The 18,970-nt window shown below is 35.7% G+C and overlaps 1 protein-coding gene across 5 annotated transcripts in view; it reads left to right on the top strand.

The window, feature by feature from the left end:
• The window catches only part of CDH12 (cadherin 12), a 1,048,697-nt gene that overhangs the window by 991,958 nt on the left and 37,769 nt on the right, over positions 1-18,970 (top strand). For all 5 annotated transcript variants that reach the window (XM_053906903.1, XM_019450745.2, XM_019450744.2 and 2 more), the window contains one exon: positions 7,505-7,758. In XM_053906903.1, the coding sequence (XP_053762878.1) occupies positions 7,505-7,758 (254 nt within the window). The remainder of the gene's footprint in view (positions 1-7,504; positions 7,759-18,970) is intronic.

Genomic DNA, 18,970 nt, shown 5'->3' with positions numbered 1-18,970 from the left:
CTCTACCATTTCTACAAAAATGTCTGTTGGTAACTAGGAAATAAAGAGTGCATGTTTAAAGTAAAGAATGATGATGTGATTTCCTCTTTATTTTTAAATAAGTAAAACTTTTGGTTTAAAAAAGAATTCTTACTCTTTGATGTTAGTTGGAAATATTATTTCATTCCAAATAAACATAACTGTTTTCACACTGAATCCAAAGCAGAATTATTTTTTTCCTGTAAAAAAAGGAAGTAAAATGTTGTATTGTTTACCAGGATTCTTAGTAAATAGGCTAAGCTCTCAGCGGGTCCCACTGAACCATTCATATTTTACTTAGGTCCTGTTGGTAAAACTCATTTTCTTTTGAAGTCAAATGGCAAGGAAAGGCTTTCACACCAAATTATTTGGTGAAGAGCACCACCATGTGGTTAATTTTTGAATAACTCTAAGGGGAAACCGATGAAAAAATTTGGAATCGCTTATTTTATGTAGCCAAACATACACCTTTATTAAGTTTAAGACACTCCTGTTTTTAGCCAGTCTGACATGCTTAAGTTTAAAGAAAAAAATAAGTGGTGTTCTTTATTTGTTTCTGTAAATATGTCCCAGTTTTTGTAAATGTTTGTCATCACCTTTTCTTTTAAACATCTTACCTAACTTTGCTAATCAGTCTTATAAACTCTACACTGGCTCCTAGACTGAAATTACCAAAGCAGCTCGTTTTGCTTCCCATCAGGCATTTAAAACTGTGTGTTCTATAGTCTGTTCAAACTCAGAATGACCAAAGTCAAATTCCTTCTCTGCTCCCAACAAGAGTGCTTCTGTTCATGTCTTCTCCTTCCTAGATAAGGCTCCACTTCCTCTCCAGTTTCGTAACCCCCAAATCTAGACTTTTTTGTTATGTTGCTTCTATTGCCATCAGCTTCCTTGTGACAAATAGGACGTAAGTCCTGGCCACTAATTTCTCCTGAACATGGGTTAAAATGTCCCTCTTTCTCTGCCTACTGGGTTGCCATGCATCCTCCTGGTTATTCCTTCTACCACTGCAATGGCCATTCTCTGAATATATTCACTTAACTTATCCTTTCCTCTATGAGTGGTTGAAACCTAACCCTGTTTCTCTTACTCTCATGCTAAAGTCCTTTTTTTTTTGTTTCCATCATTAGTAAGATACCAAGCAAATCGTCTGTTTTGTATTATCATCTGCTGCACACATGAATAAGCACGCACATATATACAGGCTATTTTCCAACCATACGAAATTCACTGCGATTTCTGCCAAATGCACTAGTCTTCCTTTTGCACAGAAGACACTGCCCCACATAAGTTTCTTAGTTGATTCTTTCTGTTGTTGTTGTTGTTGTTTTTAACTATCTCCCATGTCTCATACCAAAGACTTTCATGAGTCCCTCAGGCAAAGCTGATCACTTCTTACTTTCTTCCAAAACGTCAGCATTTCTTTCAAACGCCTACGATACTTATAGCATTAATACTTTAAACATATCTATTATTCCTACTATATTTGAGCCCCCTAAAGCCACTTTATCATATCTGTATTTGTGTTGTCACAATAAAGGACATTCTTGAAATATACAGGGTGTTTAAATTTTTTATTGACTACAGAACAAATGCATTGTGCTGGTTTATTGTTTTAATTTATGATGCATCATTTTTTAGTTCTCAGTACTATGTAAAGTTTAATGTATTTTATAAATTACTTAGAAAGATAGTGTTTTACTGATTATGCATATGAGAAATAAGAAACTCAAAGAAAAAAGGTAACTTTTTCAAAGTTGAACAGCTTGTAAATTATAGTATGTTTGAAAAGCATATTAACTGTTATAACTATTGTTACCAACAATATATGTTAGAAGTAAAATGTGAGAGGGGCGCCTGGTTGGCTCAGTCAGTTGGGCCTCTGACTTTTTCTCAGGTCATGATCTTACCGTTCATAGGTTCAAGCCCCACATCAGACTATGCTGACAGCTCAGAACCTTCTCAGGAACCTGCTTTGGATTCTGTGTCTCCCTCTCTCTATGCCCCTCCCCCACTCACTCTCTCCCTCTCTCTCTCTCTCTCTCTCAAAAATAATTAAACATTAAAAAAAAGAGAAGTAAATTGTGAACTTGGTTATTCAAGAAAGCTCAAAAAATAATTGGCCTCCCTAGATGATCATGATCTATACTGTGTGTGCATGTAAAACACGTATTTTACTTAAGTATTTATAAAAGTTAATGTAATCTTTCATTTTTAGGATAAAATCTTTCTTTTACCCCAAACCCTTAACTAGAAGCACTAGAGTTTCTTTCAGTATTTTTTTTTTGTTTTGTTTTGTCTTGCTGAATTAGTTACTGAATTTGTTCCAAAAAGTATCATCACTAAAATATGGGCATAGAGCGAATAATGCCCATGATTCTTAAACTAATTCATTAAAACTATCAAAAATTCGTAGTGCTACAAAAATCTGGAGTCTAAATTATGCCCACAAAAATTAAAGGCATTTCTAACAAATAGTTCTGTGACAAATTTATGTAGAGGTAACTTTTAGGAAGTACATGTTTCTTCACTTTAATAATTTTATTTAGAAAATACGTTTTTTGTCTGGTCATTCCATTGGGTTTCTTTTTGTTTTAGTTTTTCTTTTTTTTAATTTTAAAACTGAAAGGTTGTTGAAATTTGTCGACAACTAAAATTCAGGTTTTAAAAATGGCCACATTTGACTTGTTTCCCTTTTTTTTTTTTTTTTTTTTTTAATTTTTTTTTTTCAACGTTTTTTATTTATTTTTGGGACAGAGAGAGACAGAGCATGAACGGGGGAGGGGCAGAGAGAGAGGGAGACACAGAATCGGAAACAGGCTCCAGGCTCCGAGCCATCAGCCCAGAGCCTGACGCGGGGCTCGAACTCACGGACCGCGAGATCGTGACCTGGCTGAAGTCGGACGCTTAACCGACTGCGCCACCCAGGCGCCCCAACTTGTTTCCCTTTTTTGTTGGGGAATTTTTACCTAATCATGTAACAACTTTTATGCATCAAATAATTAGTTCATGGGGGCACCTGGCTGGCTCAGCTGGTTGAGCTTCAGACTCTTTGTTTTGGCTCAGGTCATGATCTCCTGGATTGTAAGTTCAAGCCCAGTGTCGGGCTCCGTGCTGACAGTGCGGAGTCTGTTTGAGATTCTCTCTCTGCTCCTCCCCACTCTCCTTCAGCACGCAGGCTCTCTCTCTCTCTCAAAAATAGGTAAATAAACTTAAACAAAAATAATTACCTCTCTAGTTTTTAGTAAGTTGCTGAGTTGAATTCCTTCCTCAACAGTGATAGGATACACAAACTGCCATCTACCCCCAACACACAGAACATGATCTGACCCCCAAGTTTTACATTTTTCCATACCATTTACTGCCGCCCAACATGGTACATATTTTGCCTATGTATCTTATTGTTGTCCATCAACTCCTAGGAGACAGCAAACTCCACACAGGTGGTGATTTTTGTCTGCTTTGCTCAGTTCTAGCATGGGTAATCATGTCTAGAACGTGGTAGGATGTTCAAAAAATATTTATTGAAAGGTATAGAATTTATTCTATGGAATTTAACCTTTGCTCACCTTCCATCAGGGTCATTAGCTTCTGACTTCCCCATGCGTGGTTCTTCTTATCTCAGTTCCTATCATTATTACATCCTCAGGAATGCATTTCCTGGGTGCCTGGGTGGCTCAGTCGGTTAAGAGGTCGATTTGGCTCAATCATGCATGATCTTGTGACTTGTGGGTTTGAGCCCCATATCTTGCTCTCTGCTGTTGGCATGGAGCCCACACTTTGGATCCTGTCTCCCTCTCTCTGTCCCTCCCCCGCTCAAGCTCACTCTCTGTCTTTGTCTCTCTCAAAAATAAATAAACATGAAAAAAATGCACTTCCAATGTGCTCTATATAATTATGTATGTCTTATTACCTCATTTTCCTCATAAATCTTAACACTAGCTGAAAATGATGTACTTACTAATTTTTTGTTGTTGTTGTTGTTGTTGTTGTTGTGGCCATCCTTTTCTACAATATAAGGCTTGTGATAAAATGGACTTCATTTAACTTGTTAACCACTCTATTCTCAACACCAAACACTTGATTTGATCAATGTGAATTTAAATTGATGTGAATAAATCAAAGAAGTACATGCACATATCATCTATGAATGATTTTCTATGTAACATGAGTTGTGGTCAAGTTCTGGAATAAATTCTTATGAAACAGAAAGTGCCAGCAACAAATAAATAAATTGGTTACTGTGCTGATCATAAAACTAAGTTTTGGGAAACTTAATTTTCCTTTAAAATGACGCTTGATCAGAAAATCTTATCTTTGTAGCACACCTGGCATAAAGAAATTACTTTGTAAGATCTTTTCCGTCTTGTCTTTTCATCATGGTTCAGGCTGGTATAAGTCTGTTTTCTGCTTGTCCTGAAAGGCACCTACCCTGATTTGGATAAAGGTTCAGCCTTCAGTCATTTGGACTGATTGAAAATATTTCCTTCCATTGGCCATTTAGAACCACTATATGATTGAGAAAGTAGAATCTTATTACTAAAGAATACATTGTGTTGAGTGATGACTTTACTCTGTTGGCAAAATAATACCAATACATGTTAACCATAAAAATTGAAGCAATATAGAGGAGTAAAAAGTAAAGACAGATGGAAGTGTGGGTCAGAGGATACCGTAACTGGGTCCTCTGCTGAAACCTCAGCGCCTCTCAGGCTGAAATCAAGGCGTCAGCTGGGGTGCCATCTGATTTGAAGCTTAGAGACACTTTCCAAGCTTATCGGTTGTGGGCAGAATTCATTTCTTTGTGGCTTTATGACTGAGGTCGGTATTTCTTGCTAGTTATTGGCTAGGTTTCAGTGTCAACTCCGATAGGTGCCCCTTGAGTACTTGCCAGGTGGTTTCTACCCTCATGAGTTTACTTCTTCAAGGCCAGGAGGAAATTATCCGCACTGCCTTTTTTTATTTATTTTTATTTTTTAAGTTTATTGTAACCATCAGGTGGGAGTGGCACCTTAATCAAGTAGGTAAATAGAATGAATAAAATGTAGATCTTGTCTAGAAAGAAGTTGCCCAATCATGTAGATAATCAGGAGCATTTTGATGTCTAGGAGAAAGTAAGGGCGGAGGACGGGAACATATGGTATTAGTGGCTATATTCTGAGACAGAAGTGAATTCTGGCCCTCCTCCCTCCAAAGGGGTAAGTATAAGCTAGGACAGCTCAGTTAGCTTTGTAGGCAAAAGGACCCAAGGTGATCATGTCAAAATAATCTTACGTTAGAAGATAGGGGTCAGTATGATGGAAAGTTATATTTCACATTCATAGAGTATTTAAGATTTATAAAAACAGGAAACATATGTTTCTATGTCCTTTAATTTGAATGACCTAGCACAGCCCTCTTTCATACACATCGGTCTCTCTCATTCATTAAACGAGATGACATGTTTCTCACTAATTTCTGAGTTTGTTAAATGTAGAAAGAGCAAATCTTGTCATTGCACCCAGGAAGTATTCCAAGCCTCACCACCATGTAGGCTGTTGATATTTTTTAAATCAATGCAATATTAAATGGCTTAATTTTGTTAGATATTTCTTCTTTTTCTCAACCTAAAGTTACCATTTTAATAATTTGAATTTTGTTAATTCCACTGAGACACTATTACAATAAGCCTAACTGAGGTTCAAAAGGATATCCCTTTAATATTTAAAAATGGTTTTCCTATCTTGCTTTGGTCTTCATTCTACGTAAACATTCTCAGTAATTGTTAACAGTTTCATATTTTCTGCTTGAATAATGCTTTGCTCTCCTATTCTGGCAATTGTTTTTTTTGTTGTTGTTGTTTGTTGTTTTGTTTTGCTTTTTCATGATTTTGATTCCTTTAACAAAACACAGTAGTCAAGCGGTAGGCTTATCGAAATAGCATCATGGGACTACCTCCTTTTTCGTTCTTGATATTATGTTCCTATTCAGTTAACCAATAGCTAAAATATCAATGATGGCATATTATGCATGCCATTATTTACTTTTATTGGCTTAATGATAAATTGAAATTCTTAACAAAACAGATGGAAATTGAAGAAAATCAATATCATATTGACATAATATAATAGGAAAATAGGCATGAGACAAGTCACTAAAAATACATAAAAAGATAAAAGAAAACATTGAGCACAAAGCAGATAAAAAATGAATAAAATTGGACAAATTAGATAAATAAGGGAATAATTACAGGGAAAATAAATATAGATTCCCCTGAATGAAAATGATTGTGAACAGAACTTAATGTCACGTCTCGGTGGTGTTGCTATTTGCTCTAATAAACTCCATGGAATTGTGAGAGTTTTTGAGGATTTCACAGGGATTTTTTTTTAAATTTTCCATTTTCATCCTCAGAGAAAGTGCATAAAATTATGGTCTTATCCTTGAGGGAGAAATAGATCTCCCTTATTTTCCCCAGGTGTGCTGAGGGAAAAAACAGATCTGTTGACACAGCAATTAGCAAGTCATTGGAGTTATAGCAGAGGGAATTAATTTAGAAAACAGAAACTACTAAAGGTCCCTGAAAATCTCTATGTTAATGTTAATTTCATATTGTTTTAGTTTTTCATAGGTGATGAGAAGGGAGAGCCATTGACTCTAAAGTTTATATCAAGCACCGTAGCAACCCCATATTTCCAGAATGTAATATTTTCAGTTATTTGTAACATAAAACAAATATTCAGAATAAAAGTGAAAATAAGTAGTAGTAACGTATTAAAATAGAGAATCAGTGACTTCTGGACAGATGACTTCCAAACACCATGTTTCACAATTGTGTTTAATTTGATCATATATGTTCAAGGTAAAAGATTGGTAAAATATCCTAATGATGCATTACAATGCCTACTAATTATATATACAATGCTGAGAATACCAAAGACCAAAACTCTATAATTACCACTGTGTATGCTTTAAATCCTGACAGAGTCCTTTTTTTTAGTGAAAAGACTTAAACAGTAAAAAAAAATTAATAAAAAATTATATTACTGTCAAAATAAGAAGAGTAGTTCAAGAAAAACAAAACATATTTTGTTGTACCAAATTTTAAGCTGGAATGTAGACTGTCCTAGCTATCCAATTTCAATTTTATTGTATTTTAATGATAGCTTAATTCCACTAGATGTCAGTATTGTATAAGATCAGAAAATAACTTGCCTTAAAATTTCTCTTGGTGTTTTAACTGCTCCTACAAAATGAATTAAGCCCTACTTAAGCATGTATGTGCACATACGTGCCATTTTAGTATATGCAACTAATTATCGTTACAAGTTACCCAGAGTAATCTACAAGAGCGTGATTCCGAAAATGTGTCTTTACCCACTAATTACAAGCTTTGAAACCGATTCAGAATTGGTATTACCTTGCAAATGTTCTGAAACAATGTTCACCATCTTTGCCACATTCTATATGCATGCACCTCTTCATTTTCGATTTGTCCTTATTCCAGCCATTAGACTTTGAAACAAAGAAGGCATATACTTTTAAAGTAGAAGCCTCCAACCTTCACATTGACCACAGATTTCACTCCGCGGGCCCTTTTAAAGACACAGCCACAGTGAAGATCAGTGTGCTGGATATTGAGGAACCACCGGTGTTTAGCAAGCCGCTCTACACCATGGAGGTTTATGAAGACACTCCAGTTGGGACCATCATCGGTGCTGTCACTGCACAAGACCTAGATGTGGGCAGTAGTGCTGTTCGGTAAGAAAAAGAAACTTTTCATTTTCTGTGTGTCGGAAGAGAAAGGAAAAACGATGCTCTGTCCAAACCTGCATGGATGATTTAGTTTGGGGAAAATGTTATGCCTTCGCGTGATACGTATTAGAGGAAAAGCCACAGGATTTGAACAAAGACATCTGCTATCAGTCCCTGTAGCAGTGGCTTAACAGTGGCATGATGGTGAACATGTTACTCAAGCTAACCAGTCGTGATTTTTCCTTTGTAAAAGGCATTTATTAATACAACCTCAAAGGATGAATTCCCATGATTCATGATATGGAGATACTTTCACAGTACCTGAAGTATAGTAGACATTTAATACATTTTTTCAATTACTCAAAAATCTCTGTCTCTTGCTGGAAGTTAGTGTTTGAGAAAGATGGTTTGACCACTCGCCATTTGCAGTTCATTTTTTTCACTGACAATTGTGTCCACTGATGAAAGCATTTAGAGCCAGTTCTAGGGTAAGATGAATTATGGGACTGCTCAAAGCCCAGACGTTACAAAGAGCTCCTTTTGCTATAAGGCTGCTGGGTAGTGAGTCAACAAAGCCATCGGTAGAGTAAGAAAAGAATCTCTCTCTCTCCTTCCTCCCGAAACCCATACATTCCATTTGTACTACTACTGAAACAGTGGGATTTCCCTTTCCCTCACTTATACATCGATTCTGCAACATAGTTTGAGACTTCCTATTGATTCAACTCTGTTTCTTCTGAACCTTTCAATTCCCTGCTAGCTGCCCATATCCCACATGCATACAAGCACTGGGAAACCAAAAAAAAAAAAAAAAAAAAAAGTAGAAAAGAAAGAGAGAGAGCAGTGTGTGATTTGTTCTGAATCTTCCACCTCTAAGGGGTTAAACTTTCATATACAAAATCAGACCAAAGAAAAGTTGGCTTTTGATGCAAAAACACTATTGACCTAAGGAAAATATATAGACATATCTTATAAGACTTTCTGTCATGGGGCAATAATACAAAAAAATGCATAAATCATTCAGTGGTTACCTCAACACATTCATAGCATATAGGAAAGTCTCAGGAAATGGCTTGAGAGCAGGTAAGCCTTGTTCTTTGTATTCATATGAATCTATCTCCCAAGATGGTCTGAGTATTCCTCTTCTCGAAACACGTCAGTGGTCAGGAGAGAACGCTAAAGAAGCACCATTTGTCTTGGGAAAGAGAAGAGAAATAGAAACTCCTGAGTGCCCTACATGTCAGGTTGAATGCTGGTTAATTTCCTCATAGGATTCAAGTTGTTGTTCTACATGTCCATTTTACAACATGACTCACACTCGGTTAAACTCCAGAAGAGTGTGTTTATTACTAGTGTTTGTAGAAGCGTTCTCAAGAATCAGCTCTGTTAGTAGTTGTTATATATTAACCTGTCATCATTCATCAATCCTATTCTTAAGACCACAAGTGTGCTGTTGATAATTGTGAAACTGGGAAATACCTCGTGAGTAGATTCACGGGGAATTTCGAGAATATAAACAGTTACAGAAGAAATATTGAAGGCTGTAAGGAAAGTAGTAGGTAAATAAATATGGATTGAAATTCTCTATGATACATACAGTAAATGAGAATTCTGGAACATAGTGAAACAAGAGATCTAGAGAACGTGCTAAGTTATTTAATTTACTGTATGTTCTATCTTTGAAGACTGATCAAAGCATGATGGGATCAAAATATTTATAAAATACGAACTTAATGCAGTATGTCAAAAACAAAACCAAACAAATCAGAGAATTTATAAGGAAACCCACCACCTGGCAAAGGTGGGAGGGTGGTGAGGGTTTCAGATTTCCAAATACAAGAAGATGTTTAGAGTTAAGATCCTGGTGTGAGGAATAAAGGAAAGCTATGTTTTAGAGAAACAATTCAACTGTAAGACTGGTTTTGTTGTTGTTGTTGTTGTTGTTGTTGCGGGGGGGGGGTTACTGTCACACGAGCTAGTGTCCGACAAGAGCTACTGTATATGGAATAAAGCGGCATCACTAGCCTTCCTTCTAATGGGTAGCAGCCTGACTCACCAAAGCTGTAGACACAGATGGATCTAATTGATCCCCGTGAGGGGTTGTCAAAAGACAGAGCCGCTTTTGAATCAACATGAAAGCTCTCTTCCTTCCATGTCCTTGGAGTAAACAATAAGCTTGAATCATGTCAGTTGAGGAAACATAGGGTATGAATCATCGTATTTTGGGCCTGAAAACATGTTTGCTCACTTAAAAATGGTAGTAAAAAGATGTTGTGAAAAATAAGCATCAAAATGTGAAATTACCTAACATTTAGGCACACTTTGTTTCCCTTTGCTTCACTGCCTTTTCACAGGGTTACTGTACAAGGCATTAATTCAGAGCTACATTATTCCATACCAGTGGGTATTTTATTACCTTTTTAAGGTTTATTTATTTATTTTCAGAAAAGAGAGAGAGAGAGAGAGAAAGAGAGAGAAAGAGACCACAAGTGGGCGAGGGGCAGAGAGAGAGGGAGAGAGAGAGAATTCCCAGCAGGCTTCATGCTGTCAGTGCAGAGCTCAATCCCATGTACCGTGGGTTCATGACCTGAGCTGCAATCCAGAGTCGAATGGTTAACTGACTGAGCCACCGAGGCACCCCAGTATATTTTTTTTTATTATCACTGAGCCCAGAATAAAGAACCAGAATGCAATGGCATTAAGCAAGGATTAAAACAATTTTGAAGAAAGGTACAGTTGGGTGTAATAACTCCAAATGTAGTTGACCCTTGAACAATGTGGGGGTTAGTGGCTCTAACCCTCTGCATAGTTGAAAATCCACATGTAACTTGACTCCCCAAAATCTCTAGTAGCCTACTATTGACCAGAACCCTCATGATTAATGTAAGCAGCCATTAACATATATTTTGTATGTTATATATATTATATACTGCATTCTTAAAATAAAGTAAGCCAGAAAAATAAAACGTATTAACAAAAGCATGAGGATGATAAAATACATTTACAAAACTGTTTTGTATGTATCAAAGAAGACCCTCATATAAGTGGACCTGTGCCGTTGAAACTTGTGTTGTTCAGGAGTCAACCGTATACCATATCTGGTCCCCCCCATCCCAAGCTTAATTTCTCGTTATTGTTTCCTTTACTCTTCTAGCCTTTGCTATTAGATACATTCATTTCCTGTCTCTAATGTTCTGTATCCTTTGACCCTCTTATTATATAGTTTATGAGAACAGTTTCTTGTGAGTCAAGTGAGAATGAGTTTGCCCACCACTGGTGAAGTGAGGGATTTTCACAACAGTAGTCTCTTAAGCTTAGAAATGAAATTTAAAATATATGATCACTATTCAGTTACATGAAAATTAACATTTGTCTTGAGTATGAGTGATTTGAGCTACAGAGAGATTTTAGTGGATAATTTTGTTCAGTCTGCCATGTTTCTTTTGTTACAAAGACGTAAACTTCTTAGTTATCCTATGAATTTTAAAAGAAAATTTAATCTAATTAATTTTATGTATAAAAAAGGAAAATGGATAATTCAATTCTAAACTCAATCTATGTAAGAAGTATGGGATGATAAGAATCTGATGACTCAAAGTAAAATGTATTTTGTACATATAAACTTCCATATATAAATTCAAAATTACATAATTTAATTGAACAACTAAAATGCTCCTTATTCATGTAACCTTCTGTTTAACGGTATTTCTAACCAAAACCTACCACTTAAATCAAGTAGTAAAATCAATTAATAAACAGAAAACCATTATCAATTACCATAAGTAGATTGTGATATTTAAAATAATTAATAACTTGTCATTAAAATAGAAATGTTTATCTGTGTCCTGCTTAAAATTATCTGAAATCCTAAATTTGGTCTGTTCACCAGAGTTTTGGGAAAAAAAAATCTGTAATCAACTGGAATTGATTTTTTCATCATGAATTAAGAGACTATCAGTATAGCTGATTTTTATTTGAGAGACATTTCCAATACATCAAAAATCTTATTATATGGACAGGAAGTTGAGCTCAACTACAAAACACCCTTAGGAAGTGAGAGGAAAAAGAGACCCAGCTTATCAAATACCATCTGGTAGCAACATATATAATTTATTTTCAGTGGTAATTAAATGGTAAAAATTCGGGCTGCCTGGGTGGCTCAGTCAGTTGATCGTCCAACTTCGGCTCAGGTCATGATCTCATGGTTCTTGAGTTCGGGCCCCCGCATCGGGCTCTGTGCTGACAGCTCAGAGCCTGGAGCCTGTTTCCGATTCTGTGTCTCCCTCTCTCTCTGCCCCTCCCCCTCACGCGCTGTGTCTCTCTCTGCCTCTCAGAAATAAAGAAAAAACTAATAAAAAAAAGATTTGAAAAAATGGTAAAAATTCAGGGGTGTCTGGGTTGCTCAGTCAGTTGAATGTCCGATTTTGGCTCAGGTCATGATATCGTAGTTCGTGAGTTCAAGCCCCACATGGACTCACTGCTGTCAGTGCAGATCCCACGTCAGATCTTCCTTCCCCATCCTCCTATTTTTGCACTCCCTGTCTCTCAACAACACGAAACAAAACAAAACAAAAAACAGGCAAAACTTCAAAATTCAAAAAGTCGCCCACTCCCAGACATTAATACATTCAGCCTCTACTGCAGTGTCTAAATTCCACATTCCCCTTTTCCCCCTAAGTTTCTTTGAATTTTTCCATAATACCAGGTTCTCTCTACTTTTTCTTCTAATATTTACATCATTTGTATGCCATATCTTTATTTTTTCACGTCTTTAATTTTTCATTCTCCACTTTCATTTTCACTTATTTAGTGAGATTTTTGTACGATTAAATGATGAGGTATTGGTATAAATTTTTTTTTACATTTTAATTTATTTATTAAGTTTTTCATAGATGTCTTGCATTTTTTTGATGTTTATTTATTTTGAAGGAGAGCATGAGGGGGAAGGGGCAGAGAGAGAAGGAGACCCAGGATCCAAAGCAGGCTCCAGGCTCTGAGCTGTCAGCACATGGCCTGACACAGGGCTTCAACCCATGAGCTGTGAGATCATGACCTGAGCTGAGGTCGGATGTTCAACTGACTGAGCCACCCAGGCACCCCAGATTTTTACATTTTAGCATTTTTAGAGAAGTTTAAGTTCACAGCAAAACTTAAGTTTGCAGAGATTTCCCCGATATCCCTTGCCACCACACATGCATAGGCTCCTCCATGACTGATGTCCACCAGAGCGGTACGTTTGTTCCAACTGAACCTACACATCATAATCACCCACAGTCCATAGTTTACCTTAGGATTCACTCTTGGTTCTGTACATTCTGGGGGTTCAAGTAAATGTATAATGACCTGTATCCATCAGTAGACATCATACAGAGTATTTTCACACTAAAATCCCCCAGGCTCTGCCTATTCATCACTCCCCCAGCCCTACCAAGCCCTGTATGTCAATTACATATTTGTTGCCTCTATAGTTTAACTTCTCCAGAATGTCATATAGTTGGAGTCATAGAGTATGTAGGCTTTCCAGATTGACATTTTTCTCTTAGTAACATACATAAAAATTCCTTCCTACCTATTTATGGCTTCCTAGGCCACTTCTTTTTAGTGTTGAATACTATTCTGTTGTCTCGATGTACCAGAGTTTATTTGTCCACTCACTTACTGAAGAATATCTGAATTACTTTCATGTCTTGGCAATTACTGATGAAGCCATATAAAGATCTATGTGCAAGTTTGTATGTGGAAATAAATTTTCAGCTCCTTTGTGTCAATACCAAGAAGTGCGTTTGCTGGAACATATGGTGGGATAATGCCTAGACTTGTAAGAAGCCGCTACTTTGTCATCTAAAGTGGCTGCGCCATTTTGCATTGCCACCAGCAATGAATGCAAGTTCTGGTTACTCCACAGCCTCACCAGCATTTGGTGTTGTCAGCATTCCAAAGTTGGGACATCCTGATAGGTGTGTAGTAATATCTCATAGTTGTTTTAATTTGCTGATGAAAGAGCTTGATAGGACATCTTCTTACATGCCTATTTGACATCTGTATAGCTTCTTTGGTAAGATTTGTTAAATTCTTTGACCAGTTTTTAAAATAAGTTTTTGTTTTCATATTGTTGAACTTTATGAATGCTATTTTTTTTTCCCCAGTGCAATCAAAATGAGCAGGGAATTTTAGTAAGGGTTGCCTTTCTTTCATAGTGTCAACTCCAGATAAGATCCTATTGTAAGCCGGACATTTTGATGGATGAACAGCTTGATAAAAGCATGTCTAAAGCTTTATATACTCAATTATCCGAGTTTCTGCCTAATGGCTGCCCAAGAATATCAAGGAGATATTATAGATATGCAAATAAAGTCATTGATAAACATATACAACTCAGATATACCGTTAAGTGATGTTCAGCTCAGAATTAGCATTCAGAAATCTGAAAATGAGATTCACCAAAATTCACCCTTTCTCTTTACCTTTGTTCACACAATTCTATTCCCTACATAAAATAGTTTCTCATTCTCTATTTCATCTTCTTCATCCTAGAATTCTGCCATCTTAGGTGGCAAAGCCATATATATATGAATAGGCAATTATATATATATATATATATATATATATATATATATACACACACACATACATACACATATGTGTGTATGTATGTGTGTGTGTATATATACACACACACACACACACACACATATATATATATATACATATATATATATATATATATATATATATATATATATATTCTAACTCATTTCTCCTTCCTCTCAATCTTGTGTTTTTCCTATCTTTCATATTCACTAAAGACACCAACCATATTGAACTCTATCATGGTACCTACCATTTTTAGCTTATTGAATAAATATGTATTCACTTTTTAACCACCATCCACAAATACATGAAATAAAAAGATACTTTATAGTAATATTTCCTTATTCTCTTACATACTACGTGTAAAATTCTCTTAATATATTTATACTAATATATAATGAAATGTATTAATGAAATGTAGAGTATGTATGTATGTATATATGTGCATTTGATTTTTCCAAATTGACCACAAACAGATCTAGGTATATAAACATAATAGGTCTTTTGGTCTTTTAAAGGTTTGAAGACCTGGGTGTTTAGATATAATCTTTATTGAGCTTTATCTCTATATTATTATCTCTATATCTCTCTATATAGAACCATCTTAATACAATGCAGTCAAGAGTATACTCTTTCTTCCTCCTCCTCCTCTTCTTCTTCTTCTTCTTCTTCTTCTTCTTCTTCTTCCTCTTCTTCATTTTGTAAATGTTTTTTCAGATCCTTAGCTTTTATAAATAGAGTTAATGGAAGCTAAATGTCATCAGTACCTTTCCAAGTAGACACCATACAAAAATCAACTTTGGACAAATAATTCTCTTGAAGGTCCTAAACACAACACAGTAGTAAAAAAGTCAATAGGGCAACCTCCCCAGATATTAACACTTAAAGCTGCTACTGTAGTGCCTAAATTCCATAATTCTTTCTACTTTTTCCCTGAGTTTCTTTGAAATATTCCATAATATAAGGTTCTATCTGCTTTCCCCCCATGTCTATCATTTGTACATATTATCCCTATTTTTTCATTTAATATTTTCTGTATTCTTTATAGTTACCCTGCATCTTTCTAGTGATCTAAAAATTTGCAATATATATTTTGGTGATACTTAATCCTAGGTAGTGTTAAAGGTCAGGTTGTCTCTGCTTAGAATTAATGAAGTGATTCATGAAAGATAGTTTCTGATAAAGAGAGTAACACATGATTTCTTTTTCTTAAAGTGAGGTTTAAAAATGCTTCATTATGTAGAGTCCAATTTCTCATTTTGTACATCTCTAATCACCCTTTTGTATTCTGGTTTTTATTATTTAGCAGAGAACAAACTGATTTTATATTTATGGACTGTTTTCTTAGAAAATACTGAAGACTCAGATAGCAATTGGGAGAAAACATTTTATCCGTAAGGTTATATAAAATATTCATTAAGATAAAACAGTTAATCCTTTTTGAGCACTGCTTGCCTTATCTCTTTACTTTAGCATTCACAATGTGAATTTTAATATATATATATTTGCAAAAGACACATCTGATAAAGGACTGTTCTCTAAAATATACAAGAATTCTTCAAAGTCAAGGGTGAGGGAGATGAAATAGAAGGTGAGAAACTATTTTAATCGAAGGGAATGGAATTGTGTGAACAAAAGTAAAGAGAAAAGTTGAGTTTGGGTGAATTTCATTTTCAGATTTCTTAACGCTAGTTTTCAGTTATGTAATTTATCAGAGACTGGATTTACATATCTGTAATCTCTCCTTGATCTCCACTAGCCAGAAACTCAGCAGAAGCTACCCCCAGTGAGACAACTGAGTATGTATAAGCTTTAGACATGCTCTTATCCAATTATTTATCCATCAGAATCTCCCATTTACAAGCAGATCTATGGTGAGGTTGACAATGTTAGAGAAAGGCAACACCTTTACTAGAATTCCCTGCTTATTTTGATTGCACTGGGAATGAAAGAAGCATTCCCTCTAAATTTACATCAATGAAATGATTAAGAATAATTCATTTGAAAGGTTGTCGATAGAGAAGATAGAGATTTTAACTTGCCATGAAGAATGAGAAATTCCTTTGTGAATAAGCTTATTTTGCTTTCCTCAAATGACCAATCCATTGACAATCAATAAAAAGGAGCTACTGCAAAGAACGTGTACAAAATGGACAAGTTTACTTTTATTTACTTTGGGTGCCACCAATATATAGTGAATTTGATAACCATCAATATATGGTGACCTTGTAATAGCTAATTTGTTCCTGGCTTTGAGCCGGGCACTTTGGTGAGTTTTGTTGAAACATGGTAACTGACATTATTTTATAGAGGGAGAAACTGAGGCTTAGGAAGATCCAATTATGTCTTCAGTAAGGATGAGAATAGGATTTAACCATAAGCAGCCAGATTCTAAACGGAGAGCTAAGTATTTCCCTTTTTCAGTGCAATTGAAATACTCACCTAAGTTTTTGAGTTGCTTTGCAATTTTAAGAAAATTGTTGAAAATATAATTAAAATTTCATAGTTTTGAGTAGCTTATTAAACAAAATTTGGTAGAAAGCCAAAACAAGTCAGTAAAAATGTACAATATTTAATCCCTTAAATATGGTAACCATGGACTATATTATACACGCGAAAGTATTCTAAACACTTTATTTATGTTACCCTGATTTAATTTTTTTTAATGTTTCTATTTATTTTTGAGACAGAGGGAGACAGAGCATGAGCAGGGGAGGGGCAGAGAGAGGGGGAGACACAGAATCTGAAGCAGGCTCCAGGCTCTGAGCTGTCAGCACGGAGCCTGACGCAGGGCTCAAAGTCACTGAGTGTGAGATTACAACCTGAACCAAAGTCGGACGCTTGACTGACTGAGCCACCCAGGCGTCCCTGTGTTACTCTGATTTAAATCTTACACCAACTTTAACTAAATCTGAAAAATGTTTAATTGAACTGACACCATTGACATTTATCAGGCTGGAAAAGCAAAAACCAAAATATACGGTTGTTTTATTAACAAATTTTTGGTATGTATTGAAGTAAAATTTTATTATTTGAGATTCAGTGACTTTCATTTTTTTAGACAAAGTTCTTATAAGATTTAGACAAAATTGAGGATTTATTGACAAAATTCAATGGATCTGTGATACAGACTTACAGGTCTAATTTTTATGTGGATTGACCAATCCATTGATGAATTTGCTTTTATTTTTAGACAAAATTTTATGTTATTCTAGTGATATACTCAAGGAAATCTCAATGGCTAAGTGTCCAGATACTAGTTAGGGTGATATGTTACTTTGCAGGCTATCCTATTATATATTTCATGCTAACTCCTCAAAATGACAAAACATCCAAATTTATATATTTGTTTATAACTGACTTTTTGCATTTACCTTTTGCCTGCTGGAGGTTTCATTCTTTGTTTTATCTTGAAATGCTGAGGGAGTACCCCATATACGGCACACACATTTTATAGCTCATTCCCTTCTCTCTATAATTTCTTTAATTGCTTTTATAAATAGACTTTTCTCACATTTATTTGAAATTTCATATTATTTTGATTTTTAAAGATCAGTTTCTTTATTTTATTATTTTCATAAGTTTTATTTAAATCCAAGTTGACATATAGTGTAATTTAGTAATTCATAACTTACATATAATACCCAATGCTCATCCCAGCAAGTGCCTTCCTTAATGCCCATCACCCATTTAGCCCATCCCCCACCGAATACCCCACCAGCCACCTTTAGTCTGTTCTCTGTATATGAGTCTCTTATGGTTTGTCTACCTTTCTCTTTTTATCTTAGTTTTGCTCCCCTTCCCCTATGTTCATCTGTTTTGTTTCATAAATTCCACATATGAGTGAAATCACATGATATTTGTCTTTCTCTGACTTACTTATTTTACTTAGCACATTTTTACTTAGTACTTTATTTAGTACACTCTAGTCCCAACCATGTTGTTGCAAATGGTAAGATTTCTTTCTTTTTGATCACTGAGTAATTTTGCATTACACACACACACACACACACACACGCACACACCACATCTTCTTTATGCATTCATCCATCGATGGACATTTGGGCTCTTTCCATACTTTGGCTACTGTCGATAGTGCAGCTATAAACATTGGAGTTCATGTGCCCCTTCGAATTAGCATCTTTGTGTCCTTTGGATAAATCCCTAGTAGTGTAGTTGCTGGGTCATGGGGTAGTTCTCTTTTTATTTTATTTTTTTTATTTTTTTTTTCAAAAATTTTTTAACGTTTATTTTTGAGACAGAGAGAGACAGAGCATGAACAGGGGAGGGGCAGAGAGAGAGGGAGACACAGAATCTGAAACAGGCTCCAGGCTCTGAGCTGTCAGCACAGAGCCCGACGCGGGGCTTGAACTCACAGACCGCGAGATCATGACCTGAGCCGAAGTCGGACGCCTAACCGATCAAGCCACCCAGGCGCCCCTCTTTTTATTTTTTTGAGGAACCTCCATTCTGTTTTCCACAGTGGCTGCACCAGTTTGCATTCCCACCAGCAGTGCACAAGGGTTCCCTTTTTTCCACATCCTTGCTAACAAAGGATCAGTTACTTTAAATATATCATAGATACAAAAACCTCTCCCTAGAAAATATTATAAGACTAGTTGATGAG

Source organism: Panthera pardus, unplaced genomic scaffold, assembly GCF_024362965.1.
Source record: "Panthera pardus isolate Hobbes unplaced genomic scaffold, ASM2436296v1 HiC_scaffold_2, whole genome shotgun sequence".
NCBI classification, from domain to species: domain Eukaryota; kingdom Metazoa; phylum Chordata; class Mammalia; order Carnivora; family Felidae; genus Panthera; species Panthera pardus.
This window is presented reverse-complemented; position numbering and strand designations above follow the sequence as displayed.